General features: G+C 34.7%; 1 protein-coding gene across 1 annotated transcript in view; it reads right to left on the reverse strand.

Annotated features, from left to right (window-relative positions):
* CHRNA1 (cholinergic receptor nicotinic alpha 1 subunit) overlaps positions 1 to 16,616 on the reverse strand; it is a 77,497-nt gene extending 60,881 nt beyond the window's left edge. Inside the window, exon 1 of the mRNA XM_053698468.1 lies at positions 16,475 to 16,616. Within this exon, the coding sequence (XP_053554443.1) occupies positions 16,475 to 16,517 (43 nt within the window). The 5' untranslated portion in view covers positions 16,518 to 16,616. The remainder of the gene's footprint in view (positions 1 to 16,474) is intronic.
* Between the last annotated feature and the right edge of the window lie 576 nt (positions 16,617 to 17,192).

Here is a 17,192-nt window from a genome sequence, read left to right on the forward strand (position 1 = left end):
GGTTTAAATCATAAGGAAGACCTTGCACACTTGCTCTCTATGAAATAACATCCAAAAAGAGCCCTTTCATATGATCAAACTGAGACTATGATTCCAACACAAGTCTGCTGAGGTGGTCACCCTAACCACGATTTCCTCGTTTCAGAATAGAAAACATCCCGGTAAAATATATACCGTGTAGACCTTGTAAAGGGTAAATGAACACATTAGACCCTGTAACGGGAAAATGAACACATTAAAGTCATCAATCTAAGTGGTAGTAACGACTGTTAAACATCTACCTTTTCTATCTCTAAATAAATCAAGGATGAGATAAGGAGCTAGACAGAATAGAATACCTGTCCTGTGGTGTAAAATTAGGATGTTCATTTATATAATATAGAAATATGCAATAACACTAGAGATAAGGGTTTAGTACTAGGTAGAGGACTATTGTAATATAGAGATACACTAGTATAAACTTAAAGAGCACAAGAAAGTATACGAGTACAAGCACACTATTCCATAAACCCACATCTGACAACAGATCCATACATCGGAATGACAGACCACAAAGACTGACTGTAAGTCAAATTTTGTAGTACTAATAAATTTTGCAGTACTGACAAAATTAACTCATTCAGCTTTGTGAAGCAGAACACATTCAGTACAACGACTTATGAAACATCGAACAAGAATTATTTTGAATAAAACAAGCACTAAATTCCCCCACGGAAGAAACTCTTCATGTATAATTGGATCTATGAAGTATAGCCTAATGAAGGACTAACAAGAAATTTTAATGGATCACCTCTAATGTAGGATGTAAGAATCTTCACATTATGTCTGCCCTGATACAAAACATTAGTCACCTTTATTAATAGACCCACACCCTACCCTATACAAGTATAAATACAAGTATACACCCGAAGAAGCGTCCATCCCTAGGAAGATACCTAGCTTCCTAGAAAAGATCATAGCTTACATTCTCTTTAAAGTGCAGCAGGAAGGACCAAGACTTTCTCAGTAAACTCACAGCCCATAGCCCTGTTTGTAACGGATAGAGACTAGTTTTGGTGAACTTTATATAATGCGTATTAGGACATATGACTTATGGTCATTACACATTTTATTCTATATATATGTCATATCTTTTATTTATCATTTTTTATTACCGTTATCTCATTTTTTATTACTGTTATTTTTTTCCTCTGTTCCATTATTCTCATTTTTTAGCGCTAAGCTTATGATATACCTATCATGGTCCAACAGCCCCGTTAGAACACTCACAGGTTCCTTTTAGAAAGTAGGTAGTGAGAAATACACGAACACAAGCCTATGGTATAGGCGGCTCTGCAAACCTTTTAAAATAGTTGTATGAGGTTGAAATAGGGTTCGTTAAAAACATGGAAGGTAAACCTGGATATGTTGTAGTGGTTTTATAGGAAGTGACAGATTCGCTATTCATAACAAATAAGGTTGAACAAAATTAATTATACAATGAGGATTTATAATATATAACTCAATCGATATAGAATTTATAGTGACAAATGAGCTTATCATATACATATGAAGTGGCATATTAACTCTGGAACATCAACAGATGCACACACATAAAAGAGCTAAGGCTAAATGTAGATACATCGAGTTTCGGCAGAAACTGGCATCTACAACAAGTAAACAAATGTGGCAATCAACTACATATACCATGATTCAATGCGGAAAGGCATTACTGCACTTCCTAAAGGACTAGCATATTTTGTCTCCCAGAAGTCAGAGCGGAAGACAGTTTTGTAAACATCCGGTGACTTCCGGTTTTAGAGACCTTAACCTTAGCAATGAAGATCGCATTACAAACAAAGTAAGCATTAATTTTACAATAATAGGAATAACATAAGAAGGAAAGCCAGCCCGCAGATAGGAAGCATTTATATTATAAAGGGGGAATTACATGAAAAGCTAACATAGAAGAGTACCGCAGTGATATTGATAAAGGTCATCTATACTCATCATTTACAAAAACACAGATAATGGATAACCCGATAGATTTTGGATTTACACAAATATTAGAGGTCAAAATAGAACTTACTACAGGGAGTGCAGAATTATTAGGCAAGTTGTATTTTTGAGGATTAATTTTATTATTGAACAACAACCATGTTCTCAATGAACCCAAAAAACTCTTTAATATCAAAGCTGAATAGTTTTGGAAGTAGTTTTTAGTTTGTTTTTAGTTATAGCTATTTTAGGGGGATATCTGTGTGTGCAGGTGACTATTACTGTGCATAATTATTAGGCAACTTAACAAAAAACAAATATATACCCATTTCAATTATTTATTTTTACCAGTGAAACCAATATAACATCTCAACATTCACAAATATACATTTCTGACATTCAAAAACAAAACAAAAACAAATCAGTGACCAATATAGCCACCTTTCTTTGCAAGGACACTCAAAAGCCTGCCATCCTGATAGTCATACAGCCTACAGAAGCCTCATGGTCATGTGTCTGATCTGATAGTTATACAGCCTACAGGATCTACTGCTTACAACCCTGCTTATTACTTTTCTCTGAATTCCCACTGGTCCAGTAGTTTTGAGGTTGGCTGCTGGCAACACTAATAGTGTTGGCAATACTTTTTAAAGTGCCCTCTTTAATGTCTCTTTCAAATTTCACAAACAAACATGTATATTATCAGTTATTCACTGTCATCAGTATAGGAAGCATGAAATGCACAAGTGAGTGAAATAGATCATTCTACCCTCTCTTTAGTCTACACATTATTTCTCTGCATTGAGTTTCTGGGAGCTGAAGACCTTTTATGTTTTGAGGTCAGATCAATTTCAACAAATAGAATCTAAACACTGAGGGTCCTTTGGAGTTTTTTATACTCAGGTGACTTTGAGGAAGGTCACAGAAGCTACATATCTAGATTACGAGTTTTGCGCTATAGAGGGTGCGAAATGAACGCAACAAAAGTTGCGTTATTTCACCCTCCATAGCTCTGCCATTACAAGTTTCTGAAAAGCCTCCTTGTGTGTGCAATATGGTGTTGATAAGTTCCCTACCGCACAAAATCCAAGGGCTGAGAATACGTACTTGTGCACGCTTTCCCCATAGACATCAATGGGGAGAGAGTGTTAGAAAAAAAAACTAACACCTGAAAGGCGGAATGGTGATCTCTGTAACGCAACCCCATTGATGTCTATGGAGAAAAAAAAACACCCGAACATAAACCCCAAGTCTAAACACCCCTAATCTGCTGCCCCCAACATCGCCAACACTGAAATAAAGTTATTAACCCCTAATTTGCCACTCCCGACATCGCCAACACTATAATAAAGTTATTAACCCCTATTCCGCCGCTCCTGACATCGCCGCCACTAATAAAAGTTATTAACCCCTATTCCGCCACTCCATGATATCCCCGCCACTAATAAAAGTTATTAACCCCTATTCCGCCGCTCCCTGACATCCCCACCACTAATAAAAGTTATTAACCCCTAAACCTCTGGCCTTCCACATCACCGCCACTAAATAAATCTATTAACCCCTAAACCGCCAGCTCCCCACATAGCAAAAAATGAAATGAAACTATGAACCCCTAAACCTAACAACCCCCTAACTTTATATTAAAATTACAATATCACTATCTTAAAATAAATAAAAACTTACATGTGAAATTAAAAAACCTAAGTTTAAACTAACAATTAACCTAACATAACTATTATACTAAACTATTATATTAAAATTAAAATAACTACCAATTAAAAAAACTAAATTACACATTAAAGAAAAACCTAATACTACTTAAACAATTTAAGTCTAAAATTATGAAAAATAACAAACACTAAATTACGAAAAATAACAAACAAATCTAATAGTTATTAAGCAGTAGTCTCCTTTACAAAGAGTTCAAGGCATGGGGGGAATCCTATGGTGCATATGTAGCAACCTCCGCAAACATACACACACTCTTACACAGAAGGCTCGGGTATCAAAGTCGGTATAACAGGGGCATGTACAGTAAATAGCAAGATAACATCCGGTTAAAGTGAGTGATCTTACCAAGATGTACTCCCGGATTCTTGCTTTCCTCCTGTCGACTTCACTAGTCCGAAGCCGTTGTCCCTGGACGCTAACCAAAGATACTCTGCCACAGTCCACAGCTGTTTTGTAAAGCCTCACTTCCGGTGTGCGTTGTTACAAATGCAGATGCCTGCTAGCCCCACACGCTGGATAACTTCAAAGTGCCGAATCTCGAACCTGATAAATATTCCAATCCAGTATGTATAAAATGACCAGGTGAAACTCAAGGCACTAAAGTAGAAATGGCAAGCTTTATTGGAAGACAAGTAAAATCTTAGTAAAAAGCATAAGAACAGCAAGACAGGGTGTCTTACACGTTTCGGCTATAGATCAGCCTTACTCATAGACATATTGGTGACCCGGAACTCCAGGTTTATATAGCCTGGTGTTGAGGTCATCAACTACCTCAAGCTTTTAACAATTATTGAAAATATATCACTATTACAAGACATGGATCACAGAAACAGGAGATATAGTGGGAATATCAGAGTTACAACCTGAAGTAAAACAATCTTATAAAGATATATTATCTCCTTTCAATGTTGGATTAATCATATTGTACACTCTAGAAAAAACATAACCCCTTATCAGGACTCTCAAATTTCAGATAAAACAGTTATACAATGGTTGCAAATTTATCTGCTTTAGAAAAGACACTCTTAAAACTAGAGTGTATATTGTCTGACACTAGTATAAGTAGTTTAGTTAAACTCATGTGGCCTCCTGCATAAATTGTATTCTCCTGGTTATGGAGAGGGTGCATAAAGGATAGCTTATAACATGTTAAAACATGCTAGATTATCATATACAGACAATTACGTATATATAAGCTCTTATTTCTCATGCTGCCAATAATTGATGACATCTCCATCAATATTGAACCCATTTGGCTTTTTGGTTTTTAACTGGAAAATATCAATTCCAGTGAGAAACAGGAGAAAAAAGTAACGTTCTCAGATGAGGAAAGAGCAGACACTGACAATAGCTGAATCTAGTGGCCAATCAGAGGATGAGACACAGATAGTTAAACTTAAAACCTCAAGAACAATTAGATCTGAGCCAATTGCCACCAGAAACTCTGCTAAGAAAAAGGAGATAATACAGATGGTAACATCCAATGAACAGCGAAATGCAGAGTTTCTGAGTGACAATGACACTGACCAAAGACCATCAGTCCCACTTGCCAACCCCTCAGACAGGCAGGGTGGACAGCAGGGTTTTCAGAGCGCCTTCAGAACAACAGAAGGAGGAGGCGGCATAGCAGAGGAATAAGAGGCAGATGGAGAGCAAGAAGAGGCAGAGGCAGATGGAATACACGCTTTAAACATTATAAATCTATCTACAATAACACTTACAGAGTCTGAAACATGTTCTGAGTTTGGGTTTGGGCTACGTTCCAAAGAATAATTTCAACTTGTTTGATACTATAGTTGATGTAAATAAAATAAGAGATCTCACTTTAAAAAAATTATTTTGGAACAGAGCCACACACAATGAGAACATAGTGAATATTGACCCTGTAATGACTATTAATCCTGTCATTGAATTAACCAATCCTAGTGTCAGTCAAGAGATCTTGAATTTAGTTAATTTTCAGGACACATGTGAATATATTAACTTGCAGGATCTTTATATGGAGGCACAAATAGATACACACAGTCTAAAAACATTGCATGGTGGTTTCAAGCCCAGGTATGTGTTCTATCCTATTAAAGAGAGGGGCCCCTTTTTGGAAACTTTTCACAAAAGGATTGAGGAAGATCTCATTAGTCTGTCTTTAAACCACAAAAGAACCTATCCGAATCTCACTACTACACAGAAAGAGGCCTTAGAGAGTTTGAGGGCCAGAAATTACATCATCATTAAGGGTGGGAGTATAGTCATTGTAGATAGAATAGATTACATATCTGAGGAACACAGACAGCTCTATGATGAGAATGTTTACCAAATGTTTACCAAAAACTCAGTAGAGATCCAACAGAGCTTTTTAAAAAACAGCTTTGGGATCTGCTGGACAATGGACTGGAGGAGGGTATTCTGTATACAGATACGGTTGAGTATATATATGTGTCTCGACCTGTGATATCTGTCTTCCATAGTGAAAAAGGGGGTGTGTACAAGCGCTAAGGTAATCCCCAAGCTGTATCCAAACAGAGATCCTAACCAACCTCCAAAAAATATGCACAAGTAGTAAGAAGTGAATACAGCGCCAACAAGAGGCCAAGGGATAAATATACTCACAGAGAGATAAAAGAAGATTATTTAATGAACCATGTTAAAAAGCATCAGTAATAAAAGACTATATATAAAAAATGTAAAAAGCACATATAAATAAAATTACAAATACAGGAATATCTTACAGAAGCGGCTCAAAGGGCCAAAGCTGATAATTACAATAAAACAGAGGTAATAACAGGTGATCAGTGTGAGTGGTACACCAGAATAAGAGTGTATACTGATAAAACAGAATTAGCTTAAGTACAACTGTAGCAAGTGCATCAAGCAAAAAACTAATAAACAATAATACAAACAATAGTGTTCAAAATTAGTGTTACAAAAATAGTGTTCCAAAAAATAGAAAAATGCACTGCAGTGCAAAAAAAGGGGGTAGTAAAATAATTGTATAGATACAATCAAATAGTGAGTGAGTGCAAATGGATATAAAAATGCTAGCTACTTAATCCAGTGAGGTTAAGATATAATTAAATAAAATACACAATATGCAATAACATAAAAAATAAAATACACAATATGCAATAACATAAAAAATAAAAAATAATAAAATATAAAATATAATCCAAAAAAGTGTTCAAAAAGTTGATCAACAAATGTTAGTGAAGAACAAAAATAAGTCAATCAAAACTAAAAAATGGAAAAAATGGGTGATGAAAAGCAAGGTGAAAGTGAGGAAATTGATTCCTTCCAATGTTAGTTACTTTGACAGATCCAAATTCCTGAGTGTGGTTGCTGAAGTAGCTGAATGGATCCTAGCACCTGTCAGCTGCTCCTATGGTATCCTAAAAAGTGTCCCTGTAAAAAAAAGAAATTCACAACATAGTGTATCCAATATGAGAATGAAGTAAAGATTAAAGTAATGCTTACCAATATGTCAACGCGTTTCTGCCCTCAAAAAAGGGGCCTTTCTCAAGTAGTCTTGAGAAAGGCCCTTTTTTGAGGGCAGAAACGCGTTGACATATTGGTAAGCATTACTTTAATCTTTACTTCATTCTCATATTGGATACACTATGTTGTGAATTTCTTTTTTTTACAGGGACACTTTTTAGGATACCATAGGAGCAGCTGACAGGTGCTAGGATCCATTCAGCTACTTCAGCAACCACACTCAGGAATTTGGATCTGTCAAAGTAACTAACATTGGAAGGAATCAATTTCCTCACTTTCACCTTGCTTTTCATCACCCATTTTTTCCATTTTTTAGTTTTGATTGACTTATTTTTGTTCTTCACTAACATTTGTTGATCAACTTTTTGAACACTTTTTTGGATTATATTTTATATTTTATTATTTTTTATTTTTTATGTTATTGCATATTGTGTATTTTATTTAATTATATCTTAACCTCACTGGATTAAGTAGCTAGCATTTTTATATCCATTTGCACTCACTCACTATTTGATTGTATCTATACAATTATTTTGCTACCCCCTTTTTTTGCACTGCAGTGCATTTTTCTATTTTTTGGAACACTATTTTTGTAACACTAATTTTGAACACTATTGTTTGTATTATTGTTTATTAGTTTTTTGCTTGATGCACTTGCTACAGTTGTACTTAAGCTAATTCTGTTTTATCAGTATACACTCTTATTCTGGTGTACCACTCACACTGATCACCTGTTATTACCTCTGTTTTATTGTAATTATCAGCTTTGGCCCTTTGAGCCGCTTCTGTAAGATATTCCTGTATTTGTAATTTTATTTATATGTGCTTTTTACATTTTTTATATATAGTCTTTTATTACTGATGCTTTTTAACATGGTTCATTAAATAATCTTCTTTTATATCTGTCTTCCATCACCTGCCAAAAGTACACAAATCTTTGGAGGCGGTGAAAGGGACACCGATAGTCTCGGGTATTGGCTCCCTTTTTGAGCGACTATCCAGCTGGGTTGAGTCTCTCCTCCAGCCCCTTGTCCTGCAGCTCCCGTCCTATCTAAAGGACACAAAACACCTACTGAACTGTTTAGCACAGGTTGAGTGGGATCGGAGCTGTTCATGGCTCACCATAGATGTGGTGTGTCTCTATTCAGCAATACCCCATCAATATGGCCTACAGGTGGTCAAATTTTTTCTAAACCATCAGAGTAATTATGATGCCCCACTAAAAGCATACATTATAAAGGTATTGGACTTCTTCCTGAGTCATAATTTAAATTTGAGGGTGAATTCTTTCTGAAGAGACGTGGGACCGCCATGGGAGCGAAGTTTGCCCCATAATATGCTAATATTTTTATGGCATGGTGGGAGTGGTCCCACATCTATGCAGACAGTAACCCCTATAGAAATTATATCAAAATATACAAGATGTATATTGACAATCTTTTGATCGTCTGGTCAGGCACAAGACAACAAATGCGGGATTTTGTCCAATACATTAACCAAAACACTCTAAATTTACAGTTTACTTCCCAACATGAGATTGAGCAGGTTCCTTATTTGGACCTTATTCTTAGAGGTAATATAAAACTAGGTAAAGTAACTACTTCTTTTTTCGGAAACCTATAATGTCCAATGCGTTGCTTCATGCACGCAGTAATCATCCTAAACATACTGGTTTTGGAATGGCAAAGGGGCAATTCATGCGCATAAAATGAAACTGTACAAATGAAGTGGATTTCACCTAAGAAAGTGAGGTTCTAAAAATACAGCTGGCCGAGAGAGGCTATTCGGGGAAAACCATTAACAGGGCTCTTCTAGAAGTAACACGCATGAATAGAAATCTTATGCTTACTCAAAACACAAACAAACATTGCAAAAATACATTTAATAAGTTCAAACCACTCTTCATCACAACATACAGCTCTCAATTCAAACAAGTTTGCGACATTATTACTAAACATCTTCCTATTCTGACAGCAGAGGACAGCCTCAATGAATATGTCAGTAAAGGCTGCAATTTTGTAGCAAGAAGAGGGTGCACTTTGGGTAACATGTTGTCACCTAGTATGCTTAGTAAACCAGAAGTAAACACTAGTAGCTGGTTAAGTACCAAAGGTCATTACAAGTGTAATTTCACCAAATGCATTGCCTGTGGTCGCTCGAGGGTTACCAAACATTTTCAGTCAAAGGTGACCCAAAGAGTGTATAACCTAGCAAGTTGCACAAATTGTCGGACTTCAAATGTAATTTATTTGGTGAACTATACCCTGTGTAATAAACAATATGTGGGATGTTCCACTAGAGAGGTACGAGTTCGTATAAGGGAGCATCTTAATAAAATTGATAATGATACAGAGGTATCTGACCTAGCGAGACATTTTATCAATAATCATGGGAAAAATGTTAATAGCTTTTCTTGGCAAATCATAGAACAGATTAAAACCCCGGAAAGAGGGGGTGATATAGTGAGCAAGCTCTTATACCAAGAGACTTTCTGGATTTTCCAGTTAAAAACCAGAAAGCCAAATGGGCTCAATATTGATGGAGATGTCATCAATTATTGGCAGCGTGAGAAATAAGAGCTTATATATACGTAATTGTCTGTATATGATAATCTAGCATGTTTTAACATGTTATAAGCTATCCTTTATGCACCCTCTCCATAACCAGGAGAATACAATGTATGCAGGAGGCCATATGAGTTTAACTAAACTACTTATACTAGTGTCAGACAATATACACTCTAATTTTAAGAGTGTCATTTCTAGAGCAGATAAATGTGCAACCATTGTATAACTCTGTTTAATCTAAAATTTGAGGGTTCTGATAAGGGGTTATGTTTTTTTCTAGAGTGTACAATATGATTAATCCAGCATTGAAAGGAGATAATATATCTTTATAAGATTGTTTTACTTCAGGTTGTAACTCTGATATTCCCACTATATCTCCTGTTTCTGTGATCCATGTCCTGTAATAGTGATATATATTTTCAATAATTGTTAACAGCTTGAGCTAGTTGATGACCTCAACACCAGGCTATATAAACCTGGAGTTCTGCGTCACCAATATGTCTTAGTAAGGCTGATCTATAGCTGAAACACGTAAGACACCCTGTCTTGCTGTTCTTATGCTTTTTACTAAGATTTTACTTGTCTTCCAATAAAGCTTGCCATTTCTACTTTAGTGCCTTGAGTTTCACCTGGTCGTTTTGTACATACCTAATCTAATAGCCCTATAAAACTAAAAAAGCCCCCCCCCCAAATTAAAACACCCCCTAGCCTTCAATAAACTACCAATAGCCCTTAAAAGGGCCTTTTGTAGGGCATTGCACTAAAGAAATCAGCTATTTTACTTTGAAAATAAATACAAAGACCCCCCAACAGTAATGTATAGTTTTTATATATAAACCATGCATACAAATATCTTTGCTTCATGAGCTGTAAGTCTCTTTGTACGTTTTAGTTATTTCCATGAGATTCCTAATAATAATAATAATTATTATTATAATTTATTTGTATAGCACAACAAAAATCTGTAATGTTGGGTGCAGAGATAGGGGTATACAATGACAAGGAATTGTAATAAGATACATAAACATAACAGACTTAACAAATCTAGTACAGGAGGAAGAGGGCCCTGCTCCGGAGAGCTTACAGTTAACAGGTTGAGGATGCAGAGACATTAGTATGCTCACTGGCTTCTAATACAAGTGGTTAGTTGGCATTGCGCTCCTGTACAACCCAAAATACCACTGTTAAATTTAACCTTTTTTAAAACCTGAAGTAAAACACAATTATGGCTGAACATTGCTTTGCATTTAAACCATGCTCAAAAACATATATGAATTTCTTAGTAAGTTTAGTAAATTTAACTCTGAGTTCTGATTCAAGTTTCAAATTTAAAATATACTAATTCTCTCTATGTTCAGTCCTCTATGCTTTTTGGACACCTGACAAACTATTTTGCCCTTTTATATCGACATCATATAGTGACGCAGGGTCTTGGACCACTCTAGAGCCAAATAAAATGTGTTACCAAACAAGCTGTCTATACAAAATAATATACTCAGCAGAGATTTATTTGCCCTAAAACTTAAAGGAATATAAAACCCATTTTTTTTTCTTTCATGATTCAGATGGAGCAGGCAATTTTAAGCAACTTTCTAATATACTCCTATTATCAATTTTTCTTTGTTCTCTTGGCATACTTTGTTGAAGGAGCAGCAATGGACTACTGGTTGCTGACTGAACACATGAGTGAGCCAATGACAATCAGTATATATATGCAGCAACCAATCAGCAGCTAGAATCTAGGTTATTTGCTGCTCCTAAGCTTTCCTAGATAAACCATTCAGCAAATGATAACAAGAGAGGGAAGCAAAATAAATACTAGAAGTAAATTGGAAAGTTGTTTACATTTGTATTCTCTATCTGAACCATGAAAGAAACATTTTGGGTTTCATGTCACTTTAATAACAATCAGTTTTAATTGCTTACTTATCTGTACTAATTTTTAAAATTCTAAAATTTCTATTTTACAATAAGAGGTTTTTATTAGTACACAAATCCAATTTTAGGAGCCTTTTATACCAAGTGAGCAGATTTTTAACCTTGTGCTTGTCCGCCTGGCAGGGGTGGGCTTTATGATTGGACAAGGCCCCTAGCAGTACTTGACAGTGGCAGCAGCAGTACTTGACAGTGGCAGCACATAGGGGGAGAATATTATGGTAATATATTTTTTCTATTTATTTTTATTTGAGGCACATGAGATATTAAAGACAAATATGCCCACAAGCATCATTGAACAAAACTTTCAGTTATCATGAAACAGTAGAATTATTCTAGGCCTAAGTCACAAGAATCACCATCCTACATTAATCACTACAGTTGCCTTAAACATAAGCCACAACAATGACAAAGTATTTTTTGTACACACTTTTTGTTAACCATAAATGTAAAAGATTCTCTTTTAAATTGGAAAGGCCACTCTTGAACCTCATGTTACATAAGTGAACAACAGTAAATTAATCTGTAGTAAATAGGAGGTCTTTCATGGAACAAACCCCAAGTAAAGGTTTTTTAGGAAACAATTTCTAAATAACTTTTAAATGATAGTGCGTTGTCACATGTAAAAGTTAGCATTTTCAGTGCACCAGCATTTAAAATACTGCAGCTGCTCAGAGCACCAATGGGGCTTGTATCATATCAGCAATTAAATGCTACTGCACAAAGCATACTTAAATACACGTTTGAACCAGCTATAGCTTTTATAAGAAGCATTTTTGATAATACACATATATTACAAAAAAATTCTATTAAAAACTAAAATGAATCCATGTGGATTTTAATTTTGGCTGGAATGTCCCTTTAAACCACAAAAGTGTTTATGCCATGTCTTATCTGGTTATGAACGGAGGTTTTCTGTCAGTACCTTCTGAGTTTGAGGTTAACAGATTTCTTAGATTTCTCAAAAGTCTGTAGAAACCAGGCTATTCTCTCTCCCCATCACCTCAATAGCTTGTTCTGGTTTGATTACCTTACGTCCAGCCACATAGAATGACCCCGGGGAATTAACTGGGGTTAAACTGTGTGCTAGGGACGGTCTCAGAAATCTGGTTTACATCTTCACCTCAGAGTTCACTCACTGCTGCTCTATTGAAGACTTTGGAGATTAGTAAAGGAGGACTTGATATCACCAAGCAGAAACGTTGAGGGGAGACATTTTATTCTTGGACTCATGCTGTACAATTTCTCAAGTAGGCCCTGCCACATGGTACACTTATCCAATAATATATCACACACACTCACACGTATATTATGGACCATTGTATGAAAAGGTTGCAAAAAGGACATGCAAGTCAGTATTTATATGGCAAGACATTATGCAATACAAAGGACTAGATTTCAAAAGGAGTGCAAAAATATTAGTGCTATTGAGAGCTAACTAAGCTTAAAGGGACATGAAACCCCAAATTTTTCTTTCATGATTCAGACAGAGATTACAATTAAAACAACTTTCTAATTTACTTCTATTATCTAATATGTTTCATTCTCTTGGTATCATTTGTTGAAGATGCAGCTATGCACTAATGGTTTCTAACTGAACACATGGGTGAGCCAATCACAATCAATATATATATGCAGTCACCAATCAACAGCTAGAACCTAGGTTCTGTGCTGCTCCTTAGCTTGCCTAGATAAACATTTCAGCAAAGGATAACAAGAGAAGGAAGCAAATTAAATAATAGAAGTAAATTTAAAAGTTGTTTCAAATTGTATTCTCTATCTGAATCATGACATATTTTTTTCGGTTTCATGTCCCTTTAAGTTAAAGGGACATTCTACTTCAAACATGTTATTGTTTAAAAAGATAGATAATGCCTTTATTACCCATTCCCCAGTTTTTCTGGTGTAGACTGTCCCTTTAAATCAATAGAGCTCCAATTCTTGTGCTCATATGACAAGTTGAAAGTAAAAGGTTACCGCACAAGCAAAAGGCGCACTAACAACTGGAGGTCATGAGGTCATAACCTCACTAACTCTCTTTTCCCATAGACTTCTTTTATATTTATATACATTTATATTTCTATAACTATATAAATAAATATATATATATAGATATTGTATTATTTAAATATATATATTTATATATTTAAAAATAAAAAAAACATTCTTTTAAGTGAAGAACAAAGGAATTTGAAGTATTTCTATTAAAAAAGCCAAACATTTTAGCGCTGTTTTGTGTTGCGCTCAATCATTTTAAACTTGTGAAATGAGCAATTTTTAGCACAGTCTCGAAAGTCATTGAAAGTATAGGAAGTACTGAAGGGATATTGGCCAGGCTAAATATTCTCTGGTTATTGAGTTTTACCATAGACTTGTAATACCAGATTATGTGCTAATCCTAACGTTATTACCCTAATCTAGTGTTATTGATATTCACCCTCACTCTACTCAATCAATAATGCTCCACTTGTAATCTTGGAAAAAGTGTGTTAACCAAAAGTTGTTTTAGAATTTTGTTTTGTAATTTGTGCATGCCTGATGTTTGTGCTAATTAGTAGGTACACTCTGTGCATGGTGCATAAAGCTTACTTACTCATTTGCTGGGTCTTTTTTTAAAGCTACATAGTGCAACTGGTAGTATGCTAGGGCTGAACTACTCTAACATACTAGCACATGTTAGGCTATATTAAAGGGACCGTTTACTCAAAACATTTCTCCCCTTTAATTTTTTCCCAATGATCCAGTTTACCTGTTCGAGTATATTAAATGGTTTACAAGTATTTCCATCAACCTTATATTGGCATTTGAATTAGTTTATTTAGCCTGTGCTATCCCCACCCATACTGAAAGTTAACACAGCCAGTAGAAGAAATTACACTCCCAGTGGGTTATAGAAGTGATAAAGTAATAAAATGTTAATTTTCCATTGTTCTCTCCAAGTATTGGTGATTTTTTTATGTACAGATATAAGATACAGAAGCATGTATATGTACACAATGTGATAAAGTAATGAGATCTGATAATACCTACAAGCTCAACCCATTTTATAAGATTGTGGCTTCAAAACACAAAAACAGCTAAATCATATACACAAATAAGCCTTAAAAAGCAAATCTCACACATTTTATACTCTGCAGCTGGTAAAAAAAGTAATTGGAAACACATTAAGGGAAAAACAATTTTATAGTATACTGTCCCTTTAAGGGCCAGATTACAAGTGGAGCGCTAAATACTGCTTTTAAGAAAGCAATATTTGCACTCCACTGTGTAATACCAGATCACCTAAGCACAAAGAAAGGGATAAGTATCACAGCGATTGCAGCATTTGTAAATATATATGTATATACTGATATACATATATATTTATGTGTTGATATGTGTACATACACATATTAACACATAAATATATATGTGTATCAGCATATACATATATATTTACTGGGAACACACAGTTCCCATAGACCGCAATGTAAAGGCACTTTACACCTCATTAACACTCAACTCCCACCAACCTAAGACCCCAAAAACTGCCTTCTGCAGTTGTTTTTTATTTTAAAATAATGGTACTTTTATTTTTAATAAAAAACTATAATGCCCTCTTTTTTATTTTTAGGGCATTTAGGGCACTTGTAAAAAATTAACCATAGATAAAATCTCTGGTTAATTTTCTCAGCGCTAATTGCTACCGCAAGCTCGCGGTAGCAATAACCACCCACCAGCGAGATAATTTAGAGCTCGACTTATATTCAAATGCTGCAGTTGGAAAAACAACAGTGTTCACCTCAAAGGCCTTTCCCAAGACAGTTAGAGCTATGAACTTCGTTGTTTTTGACTCTGCACCAATAAAGAAGAAAATGTTTGCAATCAGACAATCTGGTAACTTTTGCAATGATATTTATAAATTCCCTCTTGCTGTATACCTGTGTATGTGTGTGTGCGATGAGTTTTGTCCCTGTATTATGAACAGTTACGTATACGGGTTAGGGGATTTTTAAACACAGCTATGTACATTACTTCTAAAAATAAAAGCTAAATGCATTTCACATGCAGCTGTCAATCAAATGTATTCTTCTATTATTAGGAGAACCAGAAAATTGTTTCAAATCACAGATTTTAGGATTATTTAGCACAAAATCATAAGGAAATGTATAGTTTGTTATGCTATAAATAATCTGATTAAAATAAGTTTAAGATGTTCTGAAAACTAAATCTGCATATTTTGCATATGGTTTCCACAATGACAAATGTGTTAACTACTAGGTTTATTAATCATTTAAAATGCTTTTTAAAAACTAAAAGTACAAAGTTGTGTAAATAAGACTATATTGAATTTATGGTGGGGGGAGCAAAAAAATAAATTCAATAAACAACCATTGAACTTTCTACAGGAAAAAAAACCCATTCAATTTTAAAAATGTCCTCTATATTGATAATATATACATTTATTTTTATAAATAGAATTTCAGTTGCTTAGAAATAGTTTCTTTTTACATTTCCAACCTAGAGACACTTAATTTATATATATATATATATATATATATATATATATATATATATATATATATATATATATATATATATATATATATATATATTTATAAAGTTAACATCATTTTGACAACATACTAACTAAAGAAAATGCTGTGAAATTAGTGCATCTGCCTATTGCTATACATACAAGCAATGATATAGTTATCAGAACTAACATTCATTTTGATACATCTCAAATTATTAGAGCTAAAGCAAACAAATAGATAAATAAAACATATACATACCTGATATCAAGATAAAAACAAGATGTGCTATATTAAAATCCATTTGCACCAACCTCTCTGGGCTCCTTAACTCATTGGCTTCAAGTCTGGAATGATAGAATTTCAGACTGTCAGAAGTCTCCCAGACTTTAGAGCTTCCGGATTGCAGCTCTCCACCTGTTCACAGTGGGACAGCTGAGCTTTCATGAGCATCTGCACAAATATTCAACAGTCGTTTCTCAAAGTGTGATCCTTATCCTCAATCTGGACCTGAATGAGAGGGTTAAGGGATGAGTAAAATGTAGTTATTTTTGCTTTAATTTGTGTTTGTTACATTAACAGTTTAATCCCAGTCTGGTACCTTTATAAGCACAGCCAATATAACTGAAAATTCCCCTTTGCACTAGTTTGACTCAAATGACCACTTAATGCAGTAGAATTTCATAATTAAAAAGTGCATAATAAAATGACAATGAAATAACACCTACTCTGAATTTAAAATAAGCAGTGGATTTTTTTCTGAAAAAAAGTTTTTTTTCTCCCATTTTCCGGTCCCCTGTCAGACATCAGCCAATCACAGACTAGTATATGTATACCATGTGAGCTTGTGGACATGCTCAGTAGGATATTGTTTCCCAGAAAGTATGTATATAAAAAGTCTGTGCAAAATTTGATAATGAAAGTAAATTGGAAAGTGTCTTATGCATGCTCTATCTGAATCATAACATTTTATTTTGAC

This window comes from Bombina bombina, chromosome 1 (assembly GCF_027579735.1).
Source record: "Bombina bombina isolate aBomBom1 chromosome 1, aBomBom1.pri, whole genome shotgun sequence".
NCBI classification, from domain to species: domain Eukaryota; kingdom Metazoa; phylum Chordata; class Amphibia; order Anura; family Bombinatoridae; genus Bombina; species Bombina bombina.